At 36.8% G+C, this 16,998-nt stretch overlaps 1 protein-coding gene across 1 annotated transcript in view; it reads left to right on the top strand.

Moving 5' to 3' along the window:
- Positions 1 to 11,674, top strand: part of LOC107040978 (sodium/potassium/calcium exchanger Nckx30C) — a 183,395-nt gene extending 171,721 nt beyond the window's left edge. The window contains exons 6-7 of the mRNA XM_015261318.2: positions 4,539 to 4,791; positions 8,469 to 11,674. Of these exons, the coding sequence (XP_015116804.1) occupies positions 4,539 to 4,791; positions 8,469 to 8,709 (494 nt within the window). The 3' untranslated portion in view covers positions 8,710 to 11,674. The remainder of the gene's footprint in view (positions 1 to 4,538; positions 4,792 to 8,468) is intronic.
- The last annotated feature ends 5,324 nt before the right edge of the window (positions 11,675 to 16,998 follow it).

Here is a 16,998-nt window from a genome sequence, read left to right as displayed (position 1 = left end):
CTCACGACAATTCCAGAGCCTTCACTTCAGCAGATCAACACAGCAAGACTGAACAGATGGCAAATCATCTCCCAGAGGCTTCAGAATTTCTGGGAACACTGGGCACGAGAGTGCATTCATCGTTACCAGCAAATCTATCGGTGGAAGCAGCCAACGAACGAAGTAAAAATCGGTTCGTTGGTCCTCATCATTGACGAGCGGGAGCCACCAGCCAAGTGGCCTCTGGCTCGAGTCATCGCAATTCATCCGGGACAAGACAACCTGACCAGAGTTGTCACACTGAGGAAAGGCAACCAGGAGACTCAACGGTCCATCCACAGGCTGGTGCCTTTGCCGATCAACGACGACCTTTTGGAAGGTCAACAGTGATACGTCATCATAATCATCAGATATACATCGTCACCTGGAGGTGACGCAGGGCGGGCGGGATGTTAAAAATCATCCTTCAGTCGGGCTAAATGTCGAATTTTGCTCGCTCGTAAACCTTCGGGCATCGACGAACACGCACGAGGACGATCGTGCGTGTCGTATCTTTAGTACGCCATCGAACCTCATCGAGTGAAAGTGCCGGAAAATCATCGCAACTATTATCGAACATTGTAATCGCAAATCATCTTTTTGTTAAGTTGTATACAGTCCACTCGGAAATCATCTATTTATTGAACTCTGTGTTGTGTAATTTTCAGTGCATAGTAATTTGTTTATTAAAGAAAACTCATCAAATTACCTCCGGCAAATTATCAAACCGTTAATCCGAACCTCACTTTTCCTCCCGACCACCCGGCTCATCAAATCGTAATTGATTTCAAACAGCTTCTCTTTGTCCTTGGAGCGTATAATCAGCGCATCAGGTCGCATCACTGATTTCCGAGTAGCCCTCTCCCGTTTTTTTTTCTTTTCCATCTTTTTGGGAGGCAGCTGTGGATGGAGCTGTCCGGCCTGCCTCTTTTTCTCCTTCTTGTTCTTCACCTGCGTACATCCAGGCTTAGAAAGTGGATCTGAAGTTGCCACCATCTGCGGGGCTGCCTTGCTGGTCAGATCCTGTTGCTTCAGCTTCTTCAAAGCTTGAGCTTCTCCCGCTGGTGAGCCTTTCGAGCGCTTTCTCCGCACTGCCTTCCGGACATCTCGGGCCGACTGCATGGTATTCGGATCCTCCAAATCCGAGTCCTTTGCCGTCGTTTCGGAGTCCGTCCGTAAACGCAACGTGGGTGGTGCTGGTGGAGTTTGCGCGGGTTTGGTGAAGGAGGGTCGTGCTTTGATGCGTGCCTCCTCCAAACTTTTGAGGCGTTGGAATGCGGACATACTGATGAAGTTCTGCGATGAGTTTTTCAAGTCGCGCCCATGCATTGCAGCATTCCGTCTCTTGTTTAGTCTGCGACTCGTCTCTCCTTGTAGCATCCGAGGCCAAGGAGTCCACCTTTAATGAATGTGATGATTGGCTCCTCCCATAATCCATGGAGCCGGCACCAGAAATGATGGTGGGATTCTCCTTGTTAAGGCTACCCGCATGGGAACTTTCAATTTTGTCATCACTCATCATTTTTACACTAGCTGTTTTCGGGAGCCTGACCCGGGTGTATTCTAGGGAGCCCACCCTGGACACCTACTTTAGAGTTGGGTTTCTCGGAAGGTGTTAGTTCGGGCCGACGTATTTTATTTAGTCGATACCCTATATTCTGAACGGCAGTTCAGAATATCGAGCATTCCCCCATCCACCACCTGGGAACGCGCCACGTTGCAGGACCTTCCAACCTGCGAAAACTCTCGGAGGGTAAAGGCGTTCCTCGCCGAAAGGACCCGTGATGTATGTATATATGTATGGATGTATATATGTATGTATGTATGTATGTATGTATGTATGTATGTATGTATGTATGTATGAATGTATGTGTGTGGACTTTTTTCCCATTTTTTTGCGATTTTCTTTATAGTGGCTCAATGGAATTTCATGAATTTTTCCATGGATACAGACTTTAATAAATTCTATTCATCGACACCAATTAAAGTTGAATTATTCATCGAGTTTTTTGAATATTGGTATTTTTTCAAAAATCGATTTTTCGACCATCAGTCCACAAATTATTATCGAAATGGAATTAATCATGGCTTTAAAAAATTGTATCGATAGCCTCTTGATTCTATCAGAATATGATGGAAATCGGACAATTCATTGTTGAGCTGCAGCATATTGTTTGTGAGATTTTTTTTTCATGTTTTTCATGATAAACTGGAAAAATTAGCAGCCATATCAATGAAATTATGGCTCAAAAAATTTCTTCTGATGCTTTCTCGATGAAGTGAAACGATGGTGAAAATAGCATTATTATTTATCAAGGCGCATAATAGCGTTATGAGCTTTTTACATAAGGAATTCCATTAAACTCTCATATCCATCTATTATTATGTTGGTTGGTCGGTCTTATCCATATTTATTCATGGTTTCGACTTAATCTCGGCTAAAGTCTGATTGAATCTAGATTAAACTCCAGTTACACCCCAACTAAATTTTGCTTGGATCACAATAAAATTTCGATTAAATCCGATTAGAACCGGGTAAAACGCCGGCCAAACATCGACTAAACTCTGACTAAATTATGTTCAACCGCGAGTTGAACTTCGGCCGAACCCTGACTATAGTATATTCAGTTGAAATCACAATTAAACCTTGATTAAACCCTGACTAACGTCGGATTCGGTCTTACGAGGGTTTGAATACAGGATGAGACAAAAAAAGAAGCGAAAAATGAGTCAAAAATTTTGATGATATTGTGATCAAGAACAGTACTATAACAGGAAAAACGAAGAAAAGAAGTAGTAGGATAAAAATTTTAAAAACAAAGTATATTCGGAAGCATATTGCTAATTTTTTAGCAGCAATAACTATACTCATTTACAAAGGATACAATTCTCCACTTGTTTTTTTAACAATCAAACACTGAACCCATTATTAAAAATTATTCATATTCCCTCATCCCGACTATGAATAATTTTTTTTAAGTCTCGTGACTGACAGTGTCATCTTTCAAATTTTGCAACTCTCCCTACTTAAAAATGCGCCAAGCGTATGTCCACATTTGCCATAACTTCAGAGACTGAAGAAGTGTTTATCAATTGTTCATGTTGATAAATAATTAATACTCTATTCGATGTTGCATATTATTAAATAAACACGTATCCTTGCTCTATAATTAGACTGATTTTATTCTCACCTCATTTGACTCATGACCGTTTGACCATTCATCATTTCACCATCACCGTTTGTCTCCTCGCGATTTGACCATTATCTAATCCTTACAACCTACTCCTCATCAACTCGTCCACCACACATGACAAATTCTCCTTCCGCCGGGCCTGGCCAGTGGTACCAGCTCCTGGTGAAAAAAAAAAATCGACGATGTTCTCACTTTTTCGCATGGATTAATATTTTTTCATTTATTAAAAAACAACAATCTGAAAACCATTCAATGCGTGGAACAGATACAAATAAATTTGATTAGCTCCAAAAATAATTTTTAACCGGAGATACACCCAAATATTGCCTGAATTTTGAATCCGAATGGGAAAAATTTTTGGGTTCAGCGATTGGTTTTCTACAGGAAAACAATAGAAATCCCTCCGCCTCACCCCCTACATTTCCTCCTCGCACGTTTATCCTTAAACAGATGCAATAAAATGCCCGGATGAAGAATGCGTACAGCATTCGTAACGTTGGCAAATTTAATTGGAACATTTTTTTGGAGTGTCAGAGTTTTTCTTCGCTTTGTGGTGACCGTATACTCGGCTGGAAGAAGGTTTTTCGAAAATGATTAGTGGAAACGGTTAGAGAAATAATAGAAAAGAAAAATTGATGAATCAGTGCGAAAACAAAAAAGACAAAAAAATATTTTTTCAATTTTTCCATGATCTATCTAACAGATTGTAAAACGGGTACACACCTTTATTCTTTGGAGTTTAACGAAAATTTTGAAAAACAAAATTGTCAATTGGATAAAAACTGACGTACTTGGACGTTGTTTTTCGTTAATTCACGGGGCAAAATCGATTGTAGTCATTATTTTTCCCATTTTTTAACATGTATTATCATATATATGAAAAGTCGTTCGATACGTCACCTACTCCAACAAAGATGGTGAGAGTTTACTGCAGTCTCCCCTTAAGTCGAAAAAAATCTCAAAAATTCTCGAGTTGTCTGAAAAATTCGAGAAAAGTATGCACTTCTCTAAGGAATCAATTTATAACACTTCTCGTTTATTTGTCAATAGTTACGGGTATTGGTCGGGTTACTTCGAAAAGTGAGAGAAGATTAATTAAAGATTCAGAAAGGTCCATTAATTTTTCACTCATCATTAATCTTTATCATTTCTTCGAGTTTCCTCACATTTATCATTCATTATAATATATTTATAATTGTCATGAAATTCAATGAATCTTGATACTAAGTAATAACGAATTTCTACATTATTTGCCTGAAAGAAAGAAAACTTTTCATAAATGAATAAGTCGAAAAATGAGCGAAATAAAAAAAAACTATTTTCCAGGCAAAAAGTTCTTCGCTGTTACATTCATCGGCTCCATCTTGTGGATAGCGGCGTACTCGTACCTGATGGTCTGGTGGGCAAATGTTGCTGGTGATACGATACGAATACCACCCGAAGTAATGGGTCTAACATTTCTCGCCGCTGGGACTAGTATTCCCGATCTAATAACCAGTGTCATTGTTGCACGTAAGGGTTTTGGTGATATGGCAGTATCAAGCTCCGTCGGCAGCAATATATTCGACGTTACTGTTGGGTAAGCAATCATTGCGCCTCTCTTTAAGCAACTGTTGGTACTCCTCTTTGGGGAATTAACATTTTTGCAACTCTTGACCTTGAATCATTTATAGTTTCTCAGGGAGTCTATAGTTGAGTTTAATTTATGATTGTGAATGAAATTTTAACGGGTCTCTAGAAGTACTTCGTCTTAATTCAGAACCCTTCTAGTAATTATTTCTGACTCAAGGAGCTGCGAATTAAGTGCAACCTGAGGAATAATTCATTTCAATCTGATTAATGGGTTTAGTTTTAGAGGGGTAATAGATTCATTTGAGAAAGAGGTGGGGGGAGGAGTTCGTCTTGAGTTAAGACTTCAAAATATTTGTGAAAACTTCTCTCATTAGAATTTTAGAAACGAATGGTTTCAGATGAGTTAGACAAATCATTTTAGAAATATGGCTGGATCTAGTAGGTTAGAGAGAAATTTCCTAAGAGCTTCTGTTAGCAGAGAATCAAATTTTCATCATTCAGCAAATAGCTCTACGACTAGGTCTAGAGAATAACGCCGAATTATCATTTTCCTATGGAGCAAAATTTCCTCCAAGAAAGAGAATGAGCGATTTCTCTGAATAGTCTTGTTTCAAAGATATTTGCAAAATGACACTGAGAACAGTTTTTTGCGTACTGCAATAAAGAACCCTGGGTTCTTAAAGTAAGAACCTGTTGGGAGCATTAGTAATTTATGACGATTCGTGACAAAAGGGGGACAGGGTTAGCTAGCCCAGTACACAAAAGATGGCTTTATAACCGTATAAATTGAGTTGAAATACATATTTATAGAATGTTTAATTTTGATGAAAATTTCCGCTTCATATACGCCTTCAAAACGCGTTCGTAAAACCGGAATTGAGTTGTTATATAACACGTTTTCGTATCGTTATTTTAAATACGTTTCAAATACGTCTTGCTGAATATGTCCATAATACATGTTCTGAAAAGACGAGAAATCCTAGGCATAGACCTTTTATCTATATTTTCAAACGGTTTTGTTATGATTGTACAAAATATGCTTTTCCAAACATTTAATACCAAAAAAAACGTTTTGCAGTATTTTGTATAATTTAGGTATTTCAGAAAGACGTTTTCTTATAACCCTGAAACGTGTTTTCAACCATTGTGGCATTTATTTAACGTATTATATACCATCTCTTGATTACTGAGAGGATGTGATGTCACACCGTAATTAACGAAGATAATTTGAGGCGACAAGGATATCAATTTAAAGACCCTGAGATTTCTATTTTAAGAATTTCAGGGTTCTTGATTTCAATACCAAAGTATATAGGTGCTGGATTTTAGTAAAAATTATTGAGGGCTAGAACTTATTCTCAGTTGTAATACCCCGATGCCTTCAAAATTATCGGATATTTCACGAAAGCTCCGTTGTAAAAAAATGATAGTATCAAGTTTTGCAGTCTAAAAATCTCGAGTGCGCAGCGCAAAGGATTTTACTGCAAAACTGATCCCGATCGTTGATCGGTAGGGAAACTTGAGGGACATATCCGATGAATTTTGAAGGTCAAGAGGTATTCGGCGGACAATTTATTCAACTCTAATTTTGGCCGATCACGGTGTGGTGTTCGGGGTTACGGGACACATTTCACCAAAATGTGAGGAATATCTGTCAAATTCGTAGAAAATAATTGACAGGCTACAGGGGCATTATCAGTGGAAAACGTGTCCCGTGATCCCGAATATTGCACTCTCATTGATCAAAATTAGAATTGAGGGAATTATTAGAGAAATTGCACCGGAATCCAGAGACTTTTACGGGAAACTAAAAACTTTTTTCTCCGTAAATCTAGGAAGATTCTTTATAGTTACCAAAAATTCGTAAAAAAACATTTTACAAATATCTCCGAAACTACTAAGTATGGAAAAAAAATCAAAGACTCTCTCCTATTATAGTTCGTCACATTTTCTATAGAAAGATGTTTTCTGGATTTACAAAATATCCGCATCAACAAAAATTCAGTATAAATTATTTTACAAGTATCTGTGAATCTGCTAGATCCAAGGAGAATTTCAAAAAAGATTTTTTGTGGGGAACAAAATTTTCTCCAATACAGTTCACTCAAAATATTTTCTAGAGCTAAATCCATTTTTAATACAACATCCTTATCCACTTCATTACCAACTCAATGAAGTTGTTTGTTTCATTGTAAGTTCTAGTATCTGCAATCATCGCTATATTAATTTCATACACAGTGAGAAATCATTTCTAGTTTGCAGAAAAAAGTTACCGATTTTATCAGAACTTGTCGTTACAGAAGACGTTACCCTGAGAATGAGAAACTGGTTACTTAATTTCAGAAGAAAAATCCTTACAATTCAGTATCAAAAACTGCTTATTCTGGGTGAGAAAAGCTCTTCAATCAAGAACCGTTGCATTCTTAAATTAAGAAAGTTTTCGCTCTTAAACTAACAACTTTCAGAGGGTATAGAATTCTGAAATAATTTAGTATTAAAGGCGTCGAGGTGTCGGGTAATGTATACACAACGAGAACGGATTTATAAACATAAGTAGATTAATTTTAAAACAGAAGAAATCATCAATTCAAATATGAAATTGGTCTGAATTTGAAAACGCGGACGTTCTTGATGCAAAAATCGGGAAAATTGGTTCTTATTTTAAGAGGAGACCACACGGAAATTTCGAAATCACTGGTGCCTTTATCTATCGTGCTGCTGAGTTTACTAATTCAGTTTGAATGTAGAAAAGTAAAAAAGAAAATTAGATCTTTTTTTTTGTTGATCACAAGAGGCTTTCCAAGAATTAAATTCTCATAAGGATTCTCACGGCGCAATTTTCAACCGATGGACTCGCGTTTTGGTTCACATATACATATATGTACACAAACATAACTAAATGAGTGTTTTTGAAAACTTCTATTTTGAGTTTTTGAAATTTTTTCTCAAAATTGGCTGAAGTTGAAACTTTTGCAAAATTAGTAATATTGAAAATTATAAATCATTCAAGTAGGAATATTTCAAGATTTTCTGATGTACTTAAAATTGATCAATTTTTCAGAATTTTCATCTATAGCAATGTCGAGAAAACAAATGTTAAAAACCCAAAAAAATGAAGATTTTTCAAAAGCGTCATTTACATATATTTATGCATATATTATGTACATGTACACCAAAATTCGCCATAAGGACACATGAAAATTCCATCAATGAAAAACATAAAACCCAATTTTTTCTTATTCTTTGATTTTTTTTACATCAAAACTGTAGTAGTAAACTCATTAGCATGGTCATTAAAGACCTCTGTCATTTCAGAATCTCCTCTTAAGACCCCAACCCAAAAGTTCCAAATTCACCGAACCAAGATTCCCTTAAAATAAAAGAAAATGTGCCTCAATTCCAGTGCAATTGCGCTTAGATTAGAGTAAGAATTGCTAAACATTAGAACTTTTTTCTCTGACATTTAAGGAAATTTTTCTTGAATTAGGTGCAACTTTAACTCATTCCCAGGACTTCGTTGCTCATTACATTTCACTACACCAGTGTTCTGAAATTCCGAGATTTTCCCTGAAAACTAGAAATTTTTTCAGTGTTCGAAACATGGGTTGATTAAAATAAATAATTCCTCAAAGCATTAAACAAATTAAACCAATAAAAAATAGCAAAAGAAAAAAATGCTCCTAGGCTTCCGGTTCCGTGGCTACTATACGGTTTGATCTACGGCAAGCCAGTCGAGGTGAACTCGGTCGGAATGGTCTGCAGCATCGCCATCCTCTTCTGCATGCTCCTCTTCGTTATCATGAGTATCGCATTCTTCAAATGGCGAATGAACAGAGGCCTCGGATTCACCATGTTCCTTCTCTATTTCGTATTCGTCGCCGTATCGCTCATGTTCGAGTACGAAATACTCGTTTGTCCCGTTTAGAATACTATTATTGATGCTGAGGAGCCCAGTCAAGACCCAAATTTCTCCGACCAGATACCACTCAACGAAAAATCTCAAAAATCCATCATCAAAACCCCCAGAAAGGCAAACACCGATGACCCCCTCCCCTCATCGTCACTCAAAGCCACAAAAGTATAATCAACAAAGCGTTGTTCTAGTGGAGATTATGTAAATATGTATAAAACCTTTCAAGAAAAATAAGAAAAAACCATCACTCGTGCTTTTGATATAGTCAAGATACTGTCGATCTGTACGAGAACGTCGTCAACTCGTTGAAATATATATATAAACATTTTTAAGCTATATAAACCATGAGAATAATAACTTCTATTTACATGTTATCTGCACTCGGTAAAAATTATTCCCTCGCTGAATTTCATCAAATGGATACATTGAGACCTTTTAAATGGGTCACCAGTGAGTTGTCCACTAGTTTATCATGGCAAAAGAATAATACATGAAGCAAATAGAAAAAATACGCATAAATGAAATAAAAACATTCTGTGTCACCTCACGATGCAAAAACTTCAGCAGAATGTGGTGGAGCACTCGAGTGTCATGGAAGTTGATATGTCACGTTTTACGTTTTTACGATTGTAGAACATGATTATAGAATATTATAGCTGATAAGGTAAAACATTTTTCGCAATTTTGTATAACAAAAATAATACTTACAAAAAAAAAAACATGTGTAAACCAGTGAATTAAAGAAAACCGTTGCGTGTAGTTAATATTTGGACGATGTTGTAGAGTTAGACTGGAGCGATTGAAATGTGACTATTTGAATTCTGCCTCGAGTGTTCAACTTTTGATCGAAGTTTGATTTGTTGTTAATGTTGACATTGAATAGTTGATTGAGACATTGGGGGGAGCCTAATTGTGGCCTACAGTATCCCAAAAAAAAATGAAATATATTATATCATAGTTAACATCTCTTCATATAGTTTATAATAAAAAATAGCAATTGTTCACGATTTTAAATACTATAATGTTACATAATTAACTCAACATTCATCTGTATTTTAACCTGGCGTTCTCCCAGATCGATTGTTTGAATATAGATTGAACGAATCGCATTGTTTTTTTACGAATAAAAACGAAAATATAGTTATGAATTTTTAAAGACCCAAAGGAGATGAGTAAGTCCACCTTCATATTATCTATTATGAATCCAAAATAGAACGATAAATTAGTTTTTACATAAAACAGTGAAGAATTGCGGGGCTTCGGCGTTTGCTACAAATACATGAAATGAATGAACAGTAGAATCACCTGGAGAACCTGATCAACGAGATAAATAGAATCTGGCGTTCCTCGGTGTCATAGTTACCTAGGTGTATATATATATATATATAGGTGTATATATATATATATACATAAAATATGAATTAACATGTTAAAAAATATTAGTGAATTATGCACAATACGATCTTCCCGAAGTATATCGATCCGCAAGAGAAATAAGTAAGAGTGGCAACGCTCTGAGAAAATGCTGCGAAAAGGAAAAAGAAAAAACTAAAAAATATGAATAAATAAAACAAAATATCATAGAGCTTAGTCACTAGAAGTGAAACAAAAAAAATGAAATTGAAGGATAAAGAGTGAGATAAACGATGAATAATAGGTAAATATGTATTATGCAATAGATATTTATTTACACAATGCATCTAAAACGATATAAAGCCAGCCGACGTAACTGCAGCTCGGGCTCCGTGTCTCTCGTTGCGTGACCTTTAGCCATCCCTCCACCCGCCCCTTCTAGTCACATTTGATGAATTACACGTCTCTCTCAAATATTATTCCCATTTTCCCTCGGATCATAATGAATCGCGGATCAGAACGATCGAAGCAATAATAAAAATACGAGATTTATCACGAAAATAGAACAATACGAAGACACGAGATGCGAGCATCACTGATGTGGGCCGTTGGTTATTTGTACTCAAGTATTTTATCATTGAATATTGAATGAAGCAGGTGGTGATAATAACGCGAGAGGATTTTAAACGGATTTTTTCAGATGACAATTTTTTCTGAATTTTGTTGATAAAAAAAATTGTATGCACTCAAGACAAATATTAATGGTCCATTGTTCGATTGAAGACATGTGGAAAAATCTGGAGTTGAAGGGGAAATTCAGCCAAAAATTATTCATCATTAACTGAGAATGATATCACGACGAAATGATGAAAAAATGATGATTTCCTATAAATGACAAGGCATGAACGCACATATCAGAGAAAGAGACGTTTAAATTTAGATATCATTAGTCGATGAGTGAAAACGATCTTAGAATAGAAGTTCACTCGTAAGGTTTAAAATAGTTGATTAAATGATGATGAATTAAATAAAGAGCGTTGAAGTTTCCAAGATTACGAAATAATTAATGTTAAGATTATATTAAATTAAAAAACAAGTGATGTGAGGAGTGCGACGATACACAACGTGACGGGGTGGGTCGCTATCTAAATATAGATGAAAATACCAATTATCATTAATCGATAGTTAGGATGATTATGTATAATATACGATTTCTTCGCGGGATTATTCGGAGAAAGACGATTTACTGATTATTAAAGTTACCATAAATTGGTTGAGTTTGTTTTTAAACCATTGTATTTGCATTTACATGTAGGGTTTTGCCCCCCGTCCACCGCCGTTATTGATGATTCAGAATGAGGATATTTGAATGAACAAATTCTAGGTGAAGCACTTAATTTAACGAAATCAAGTTGAATATGTGAAATAAAGTAGACATTATATGAAAACAGGTTACATAGTCTACGAATGTTACTGCAGGTCCAGTTGTGTTTGATTATTCTATTATTAGTGAAAGAACCAACGAAGAAACATAAGTAACGAGTTACAACTTTATTGAGTCCTTTTATTTATTGATTATTTTGAAATTGCACTGAGAAGATAGAAGTTTTTTGAGAAGTACACCTTTACTTGTATCAAGAAATTCATGGCTTGAAAATTACCAAGCGCACAATATCTCACACTAAGAAAACAAATCTTACGCCAAGAAATTTTATACTTGTCCAAAAGATGAGGGCAATTGGTTGATATCAAGAAAACGAATTCTCATATTAATTCAAGTGGATTTTGCATTAAACATTTTCAAATTAAGGCTAAAAAACTATTAAAGGAATTAATTAAATTTTACTTGGTATGAGAAATCGCTTTCTCGTCATGAAGAAATTGTCCTCGTCTTTAGGACAAGTACAAAATTTCTTGACGAAAGTTGTTTTTTCCTTAATGCAAGATATTTTACTCTTGAAAATTTTCAAGTCACGAGTTTCTTGATATGAGTAAAGATGTACTTCTAAAAAAACTTTGCTTTTCTCAGTGTGATAATTCATTAATGGATACTGGCATTTTTTCAATTAGGGCACAGAGGAAGATAACTTCTTGAATTGATTATTTGGCGAAATTGAAGGTAGAAATGGTCATTGAAAAAGCAGGAAAATTCACTTTATATGTATGAAAAAAAATCCCGGTTTTTCACCCACAGTTTAGGGAAAAGTACTTGTTTTTTCTTCTTTTTATTTAGGATTAAATCTTCCAGTATGATTTTTCATGATACCGTTGATTGTACAATCGTCAACGTTGCCAAGTTTTCAGACAGAAACAATTGTTCTTAGATCGAGAACAATAGTCTTCATTTAAGGAGAATACTCTCGTCTGTAGAGGGGCGGGGCACAAGGGACATCCTCGAATTTCCAATATCTTCGAGACAAAGAATGCGAGTGAGACGACGTCGGGGGCATTTTGAAGTTGACAAAATACTGCGACTGGGGTCAATAGTGCCGGAGTATGTGTCAGCATCAAGCATTCTGTTCACGAGAGAATGCTCCACTGTCAGATGAACTATCTCGGGAAGTAATACGAAGTTGTTGGGACGTATAGCGTGAAACATGGCGAGAATTTTATTCACAGGGAATCAAGTAGTTTTTGGCTAGTGCGTCTATGAGTCATAGTCTTGCCGTGAGCAGGGGTAAACTATTGGAAAATCAAGAACTCGAATACTCCATCTATCGGACGGTATAGGAACCCGTGTAAGTAGGTTGCGAGCTCTATCTCTCCCAAGGAGCTACTGTCGAATGGCGAACATGTGAACCCGTGCAAGTAGAGTCCGCGACCTACGCCCGGCCCCTATCTGAGTTCTCAATGCAGTCGTTTGGATTGTGAGCGAAAAAGCAGATTTCTTGGGGCAATAAAATTCTTGCCATCAACTTTTTCTAGAGTGATGAAATGAAAAGGCTTAGAACATTAATGTGAATTGGGAAATTCTCCAAACAGCAAACCAAAGAGAGAAATCTTGCACGGAGAGACAAATTGAGAAAAAATTATCAAAAACGCGGAAAATTTTGTCGTCCGAAACGGAATTTTCAAGGAAAATGGAATTCAATAAAAAATACGTTGCATAGAGGATATTCTACGATTCATCAGCTAACAAATTAGTGCTGTAGGAGAAAAAATTCTTTCTCATCGATTTTCCCTTATCGATTTTGATGTTAACCCTTGAGAACTCGCGCTCAGCCACCGACCTTCGCTACTCGCGTGGTGAGCGCTGCGCCGCCCGTGCTTTCAGTAACGCAGCGTTGTCACGTTCATAGGTACGCGCCGAGCGTGCGGCGAGCGGGAAACAGCAACAGCGGAATTGAAAATTTTACATCCTTCGTTACTCGCACTGGGCGGCACGGCGCCGCTTTTGCGTATGAGCCTCAACAATTTATCATTTTTCGAAGCCTTGATGGATTTTCAGCGGATAAGAACCTTGCTAATCCATTCTAAATGATTCAAGCTAGGCATTCTAATTTTTTCAATTTTTTGAAAGCTCAATTTTGCAAGAGGCAAGCGAAAATTTGAAAAAGGCGGCGCGGCGCTTATAGCGCGAGTTCTGAAGGGTTAATGATCTCTCAAATTTAGAGATAGATTCGTAAAAATTGGGAATAAATACTTGGAAACACACACTTTCTCTCTCTCTCTCTCTCTCTCTCTCTCTCTCTCTCTCTCTCTCTCTCTCTCTCTCTCTCTCTCTACCTCTCTCTCTCTGTCTCTCTTTCTCCCTCTCTCTCTCTCTCTCTCTCTCTCTCTCTCTCTCTCTCTCTCTCTCTCTNCTCTCTCTCTCTCTCTAAGCCTTTGCCACATCACTTCAGAAAAAAATTTGGAGCAACAATTACACGCAAAAGAAGGAAGCGGTATTTTCTCTTAGATCCACTGATGGGGCGCGCCTCGAGTACCAAAACCGGCATTTTAACTGTGCACACCGACATTTTCACTGGTTTTCGGAGTGAAAACGCCAGTTTTCACAGTAAAAATGCTGGTTTTATCAGTGAAAACGCCGGTTTTTGTCAGCCAAGGCGCGCCCCACCGGTGGATCCCAGGGAACAGTCCTGAGATCTCAGGTCTTTTCCCGTTTCCTCTTTTTCTGTGTGTTTGGCGATTGACATTGGCCCGTCAACAAACTCGAAAACGAGAGAAAAATATCATCCATGACCAGTGCCATAGGTTTTTTTACTGGCCAGTCTTTGTCTTCAGCTCGAGCGTCAACTCCACCCTGGCAGATCGATCGATGGTTACTCGATGGCAACCCGATTTGTCGACTTGTTCACTCGGTCGATGGCCGATGAATCGTCGGTTAATCCTTGGTCGATCGCTAGTCGATTACTGGTCAACGGGTAGTCGATCGATGATGAGTCGTTAGTCGATAGGATTGCTGGTCAACGCTTAGTCGATTGACGGTCATCACCCATTAACTGATGATCCACCAATACTCGAACAAGTGAACAACTCGATCCCTTAATCGAGTGATCCGTCAGGGTAGTAATACCTACCGAAAAAGTTAATTTTTGATCACGCTGTGTGTAAAGTGACATTTTTGTGATAACTGCCTGAAAAGTGCACTTTTCGAAACGGTTTAGTGTGCGTAAAGCGGTTGTTTTCCGTATGGCGTGCGTAAAGTTCACGAGAATGTTCATGCGTAAAGTTTCTCTTTACGCACTCGAAATTCCCTTCACGCACGCTCTTGAACATTACGCACTCGTGCACAAAAATAACCACTTTACTTGACGCAACACTTGCAACTGTCAAATTAATCGAAAAGCAGTTGAATGTATGATTCAAACAATTGCATGCGTCGCGTTAATCCTGCGTGGCGCTTTATTGTAGAATCTCCGTTACACGTGTGTGCGAAAAAGTGGATCTTTACACACTAGTAACACAATATACTATTTAAGCTCACGCCCATTGTGATGAAAAATAGCGTCCGACACTCGTGAAAAAATTGTCCTTCGACCCGTGGGGGTAGTACTGGCCTTCGCATTCGACTTACACATATCCCATACGTCAAAATAGTATTTTTAATCACTAAAACGAAAAAAAATTTTCTGGCGAATAGGAGTTTGAAGTCCCAACAACAATAAATACTAATAAAATACTACACCCAGAAAAATGGTTCATTTGAATTAAATAAATTTTATTTGAATCAAATAAATCCTCTATTATAATCAAATGAACGATTTATTTGATTCAAATGGAGTTTACCGAATTCAAATAAAGCATTTTTCTGTATGGATTTAAGTGCACAAACTAAAGCTCGAAGAACCAATTCCTTCGATCTCTAGAATTTTTTTTTGCGTTCAATAAACGATTTATTCACAAATTATTAATGACTGTGATTTACCGTTAGAAAATTGTTGGCTAATCACCCGCTTAAATGTTTCCAGTTTAAAAGTTTCGAAATGCCGCCAGTCCATCGAATTCCATTCTTTCAAACTCGAGTTATTGATAGTTAACAACTGTCCATTTCGCCCTACTGAACCAAAATTTTCGAGAATCATTTTTCAACCAACTACCAGTCGAGTTTCGCGATACAAATTCAAGAGAAGTTAATAACATATGAATAGAAAATAGAGAAAAGAAAATATCAAGAATAAAAACCGCAAGGTTTTCATTCGCGGAGCCGAACAAAATGAATAATGCGATGAATTAATCGACAATTGATAAAATAGATCAAATTACAAATAGCAAAGCGATATTATCACACAGTAAGATCATTGAACAATTAGAGAAAGGTCATTCGTGAGGGAAAATTATTCGAATGATAGAACCGTCACATTGGACAGAAGTAAATAGAATGGATTCACAGTTGACATACGCAAAGGCGATTCGCTTTCGGAGTCAGTATCGAATTCGCGATTAAAGCCATATTCGCATATTTTCGATAGTTGTCATAAAAAAAGAATCAAATAAAGCATTGAAGTTATAGGAAAAATATACAGGAAGACGAATATTTATTTTTTGTCATGAATAACTATAGCTTAAATTGAACAATCGCACATTATCTGATTAAGCCGTGATAAATGTGACGTCTAAAAACCATTTTCATTGTAGAAAGAAAACAAACAAAAATTGAAAAAACTAAAAGAGAAAACAAAACATTAAGACTGGACTATGATCATTCGGCAATACCATCGTCGCTGTTGATAAGTGCAACAACAAAAAAATGGTAGATGATGAGAGTGATTTAGATAATTTATTTAGGTATTAAGGTACTTCCGCAGTATGTATACTTGGTGAAAATTTCGAAATGGTATAAAAACGCAATATTTGGATCATATGTTGTTGACCACATTAAAAAGATATTCCCAAAATTTCAAGTCGCTGGTCCACCCCATTTTCGAGATATGCATCGCCAAACATTCAATTTTTGTGTTTTTTCCATTTTTGATGATATTTATCTCGAAAATGGGGTGGACAAGGTTCTTGAAATTTTGGGAATAGTTTTTGAATGTGCTCAACAATATATGATCCAAATATTGCGTCTCTATACCATTTCGAAATTTTCACCAAGTATACTTACTGCGGAAATTCCTTAACAGCAAAATGTGCTGCCTGTTTAACACTCATTCTCCCTTTTGTTAATTATGATATTCTTGGGGAGTACCGAGGCAAAATGAACATTCTAATCTTCAATAGCTCGAGAACTGCTTGAGACAAAATTCATTAAATTTGTTTTGTCAGTTCAAGAGTTATTGAATGTCAATTCAAATCGATTTTGCCCCACCACATTCTCTCAATTATGTCCTTTCCCTTGATTCAACTGATCAACTAGCTATCCTAGGAAATGATAGAAACCAAAACTAACAAAAATAAAACGACTGACATCGTTTTTAATGCATATTTGTACAAAGACGAAACAAAAAAAATCGCTATACAGGAACAATAACAATGATGCATTTCAAAATTAGCGTACCATTTTTT

The sequence above is a fragment of the Diachasma alloeum genome, unplaced genomic scaffold, assembly GCF_001412515.2.
Source record: "Diachasma alloeum isolate Michigan unplaced genomic scaffold, Dall2.0 Dall_scaffold_00351, whole genome shotgun sequence".
Taxonomy (NCBI): Eukaryota; Metazoa; Arthropoda; class Insecta; order Hymenoptera; family Braconidae; genus Diachasma; species Diachasma alloeum.
Note: the sequence above shows the minus strand (reverse complement) of the source record. Positions and strands in the feature narration are given on the sequence as shown.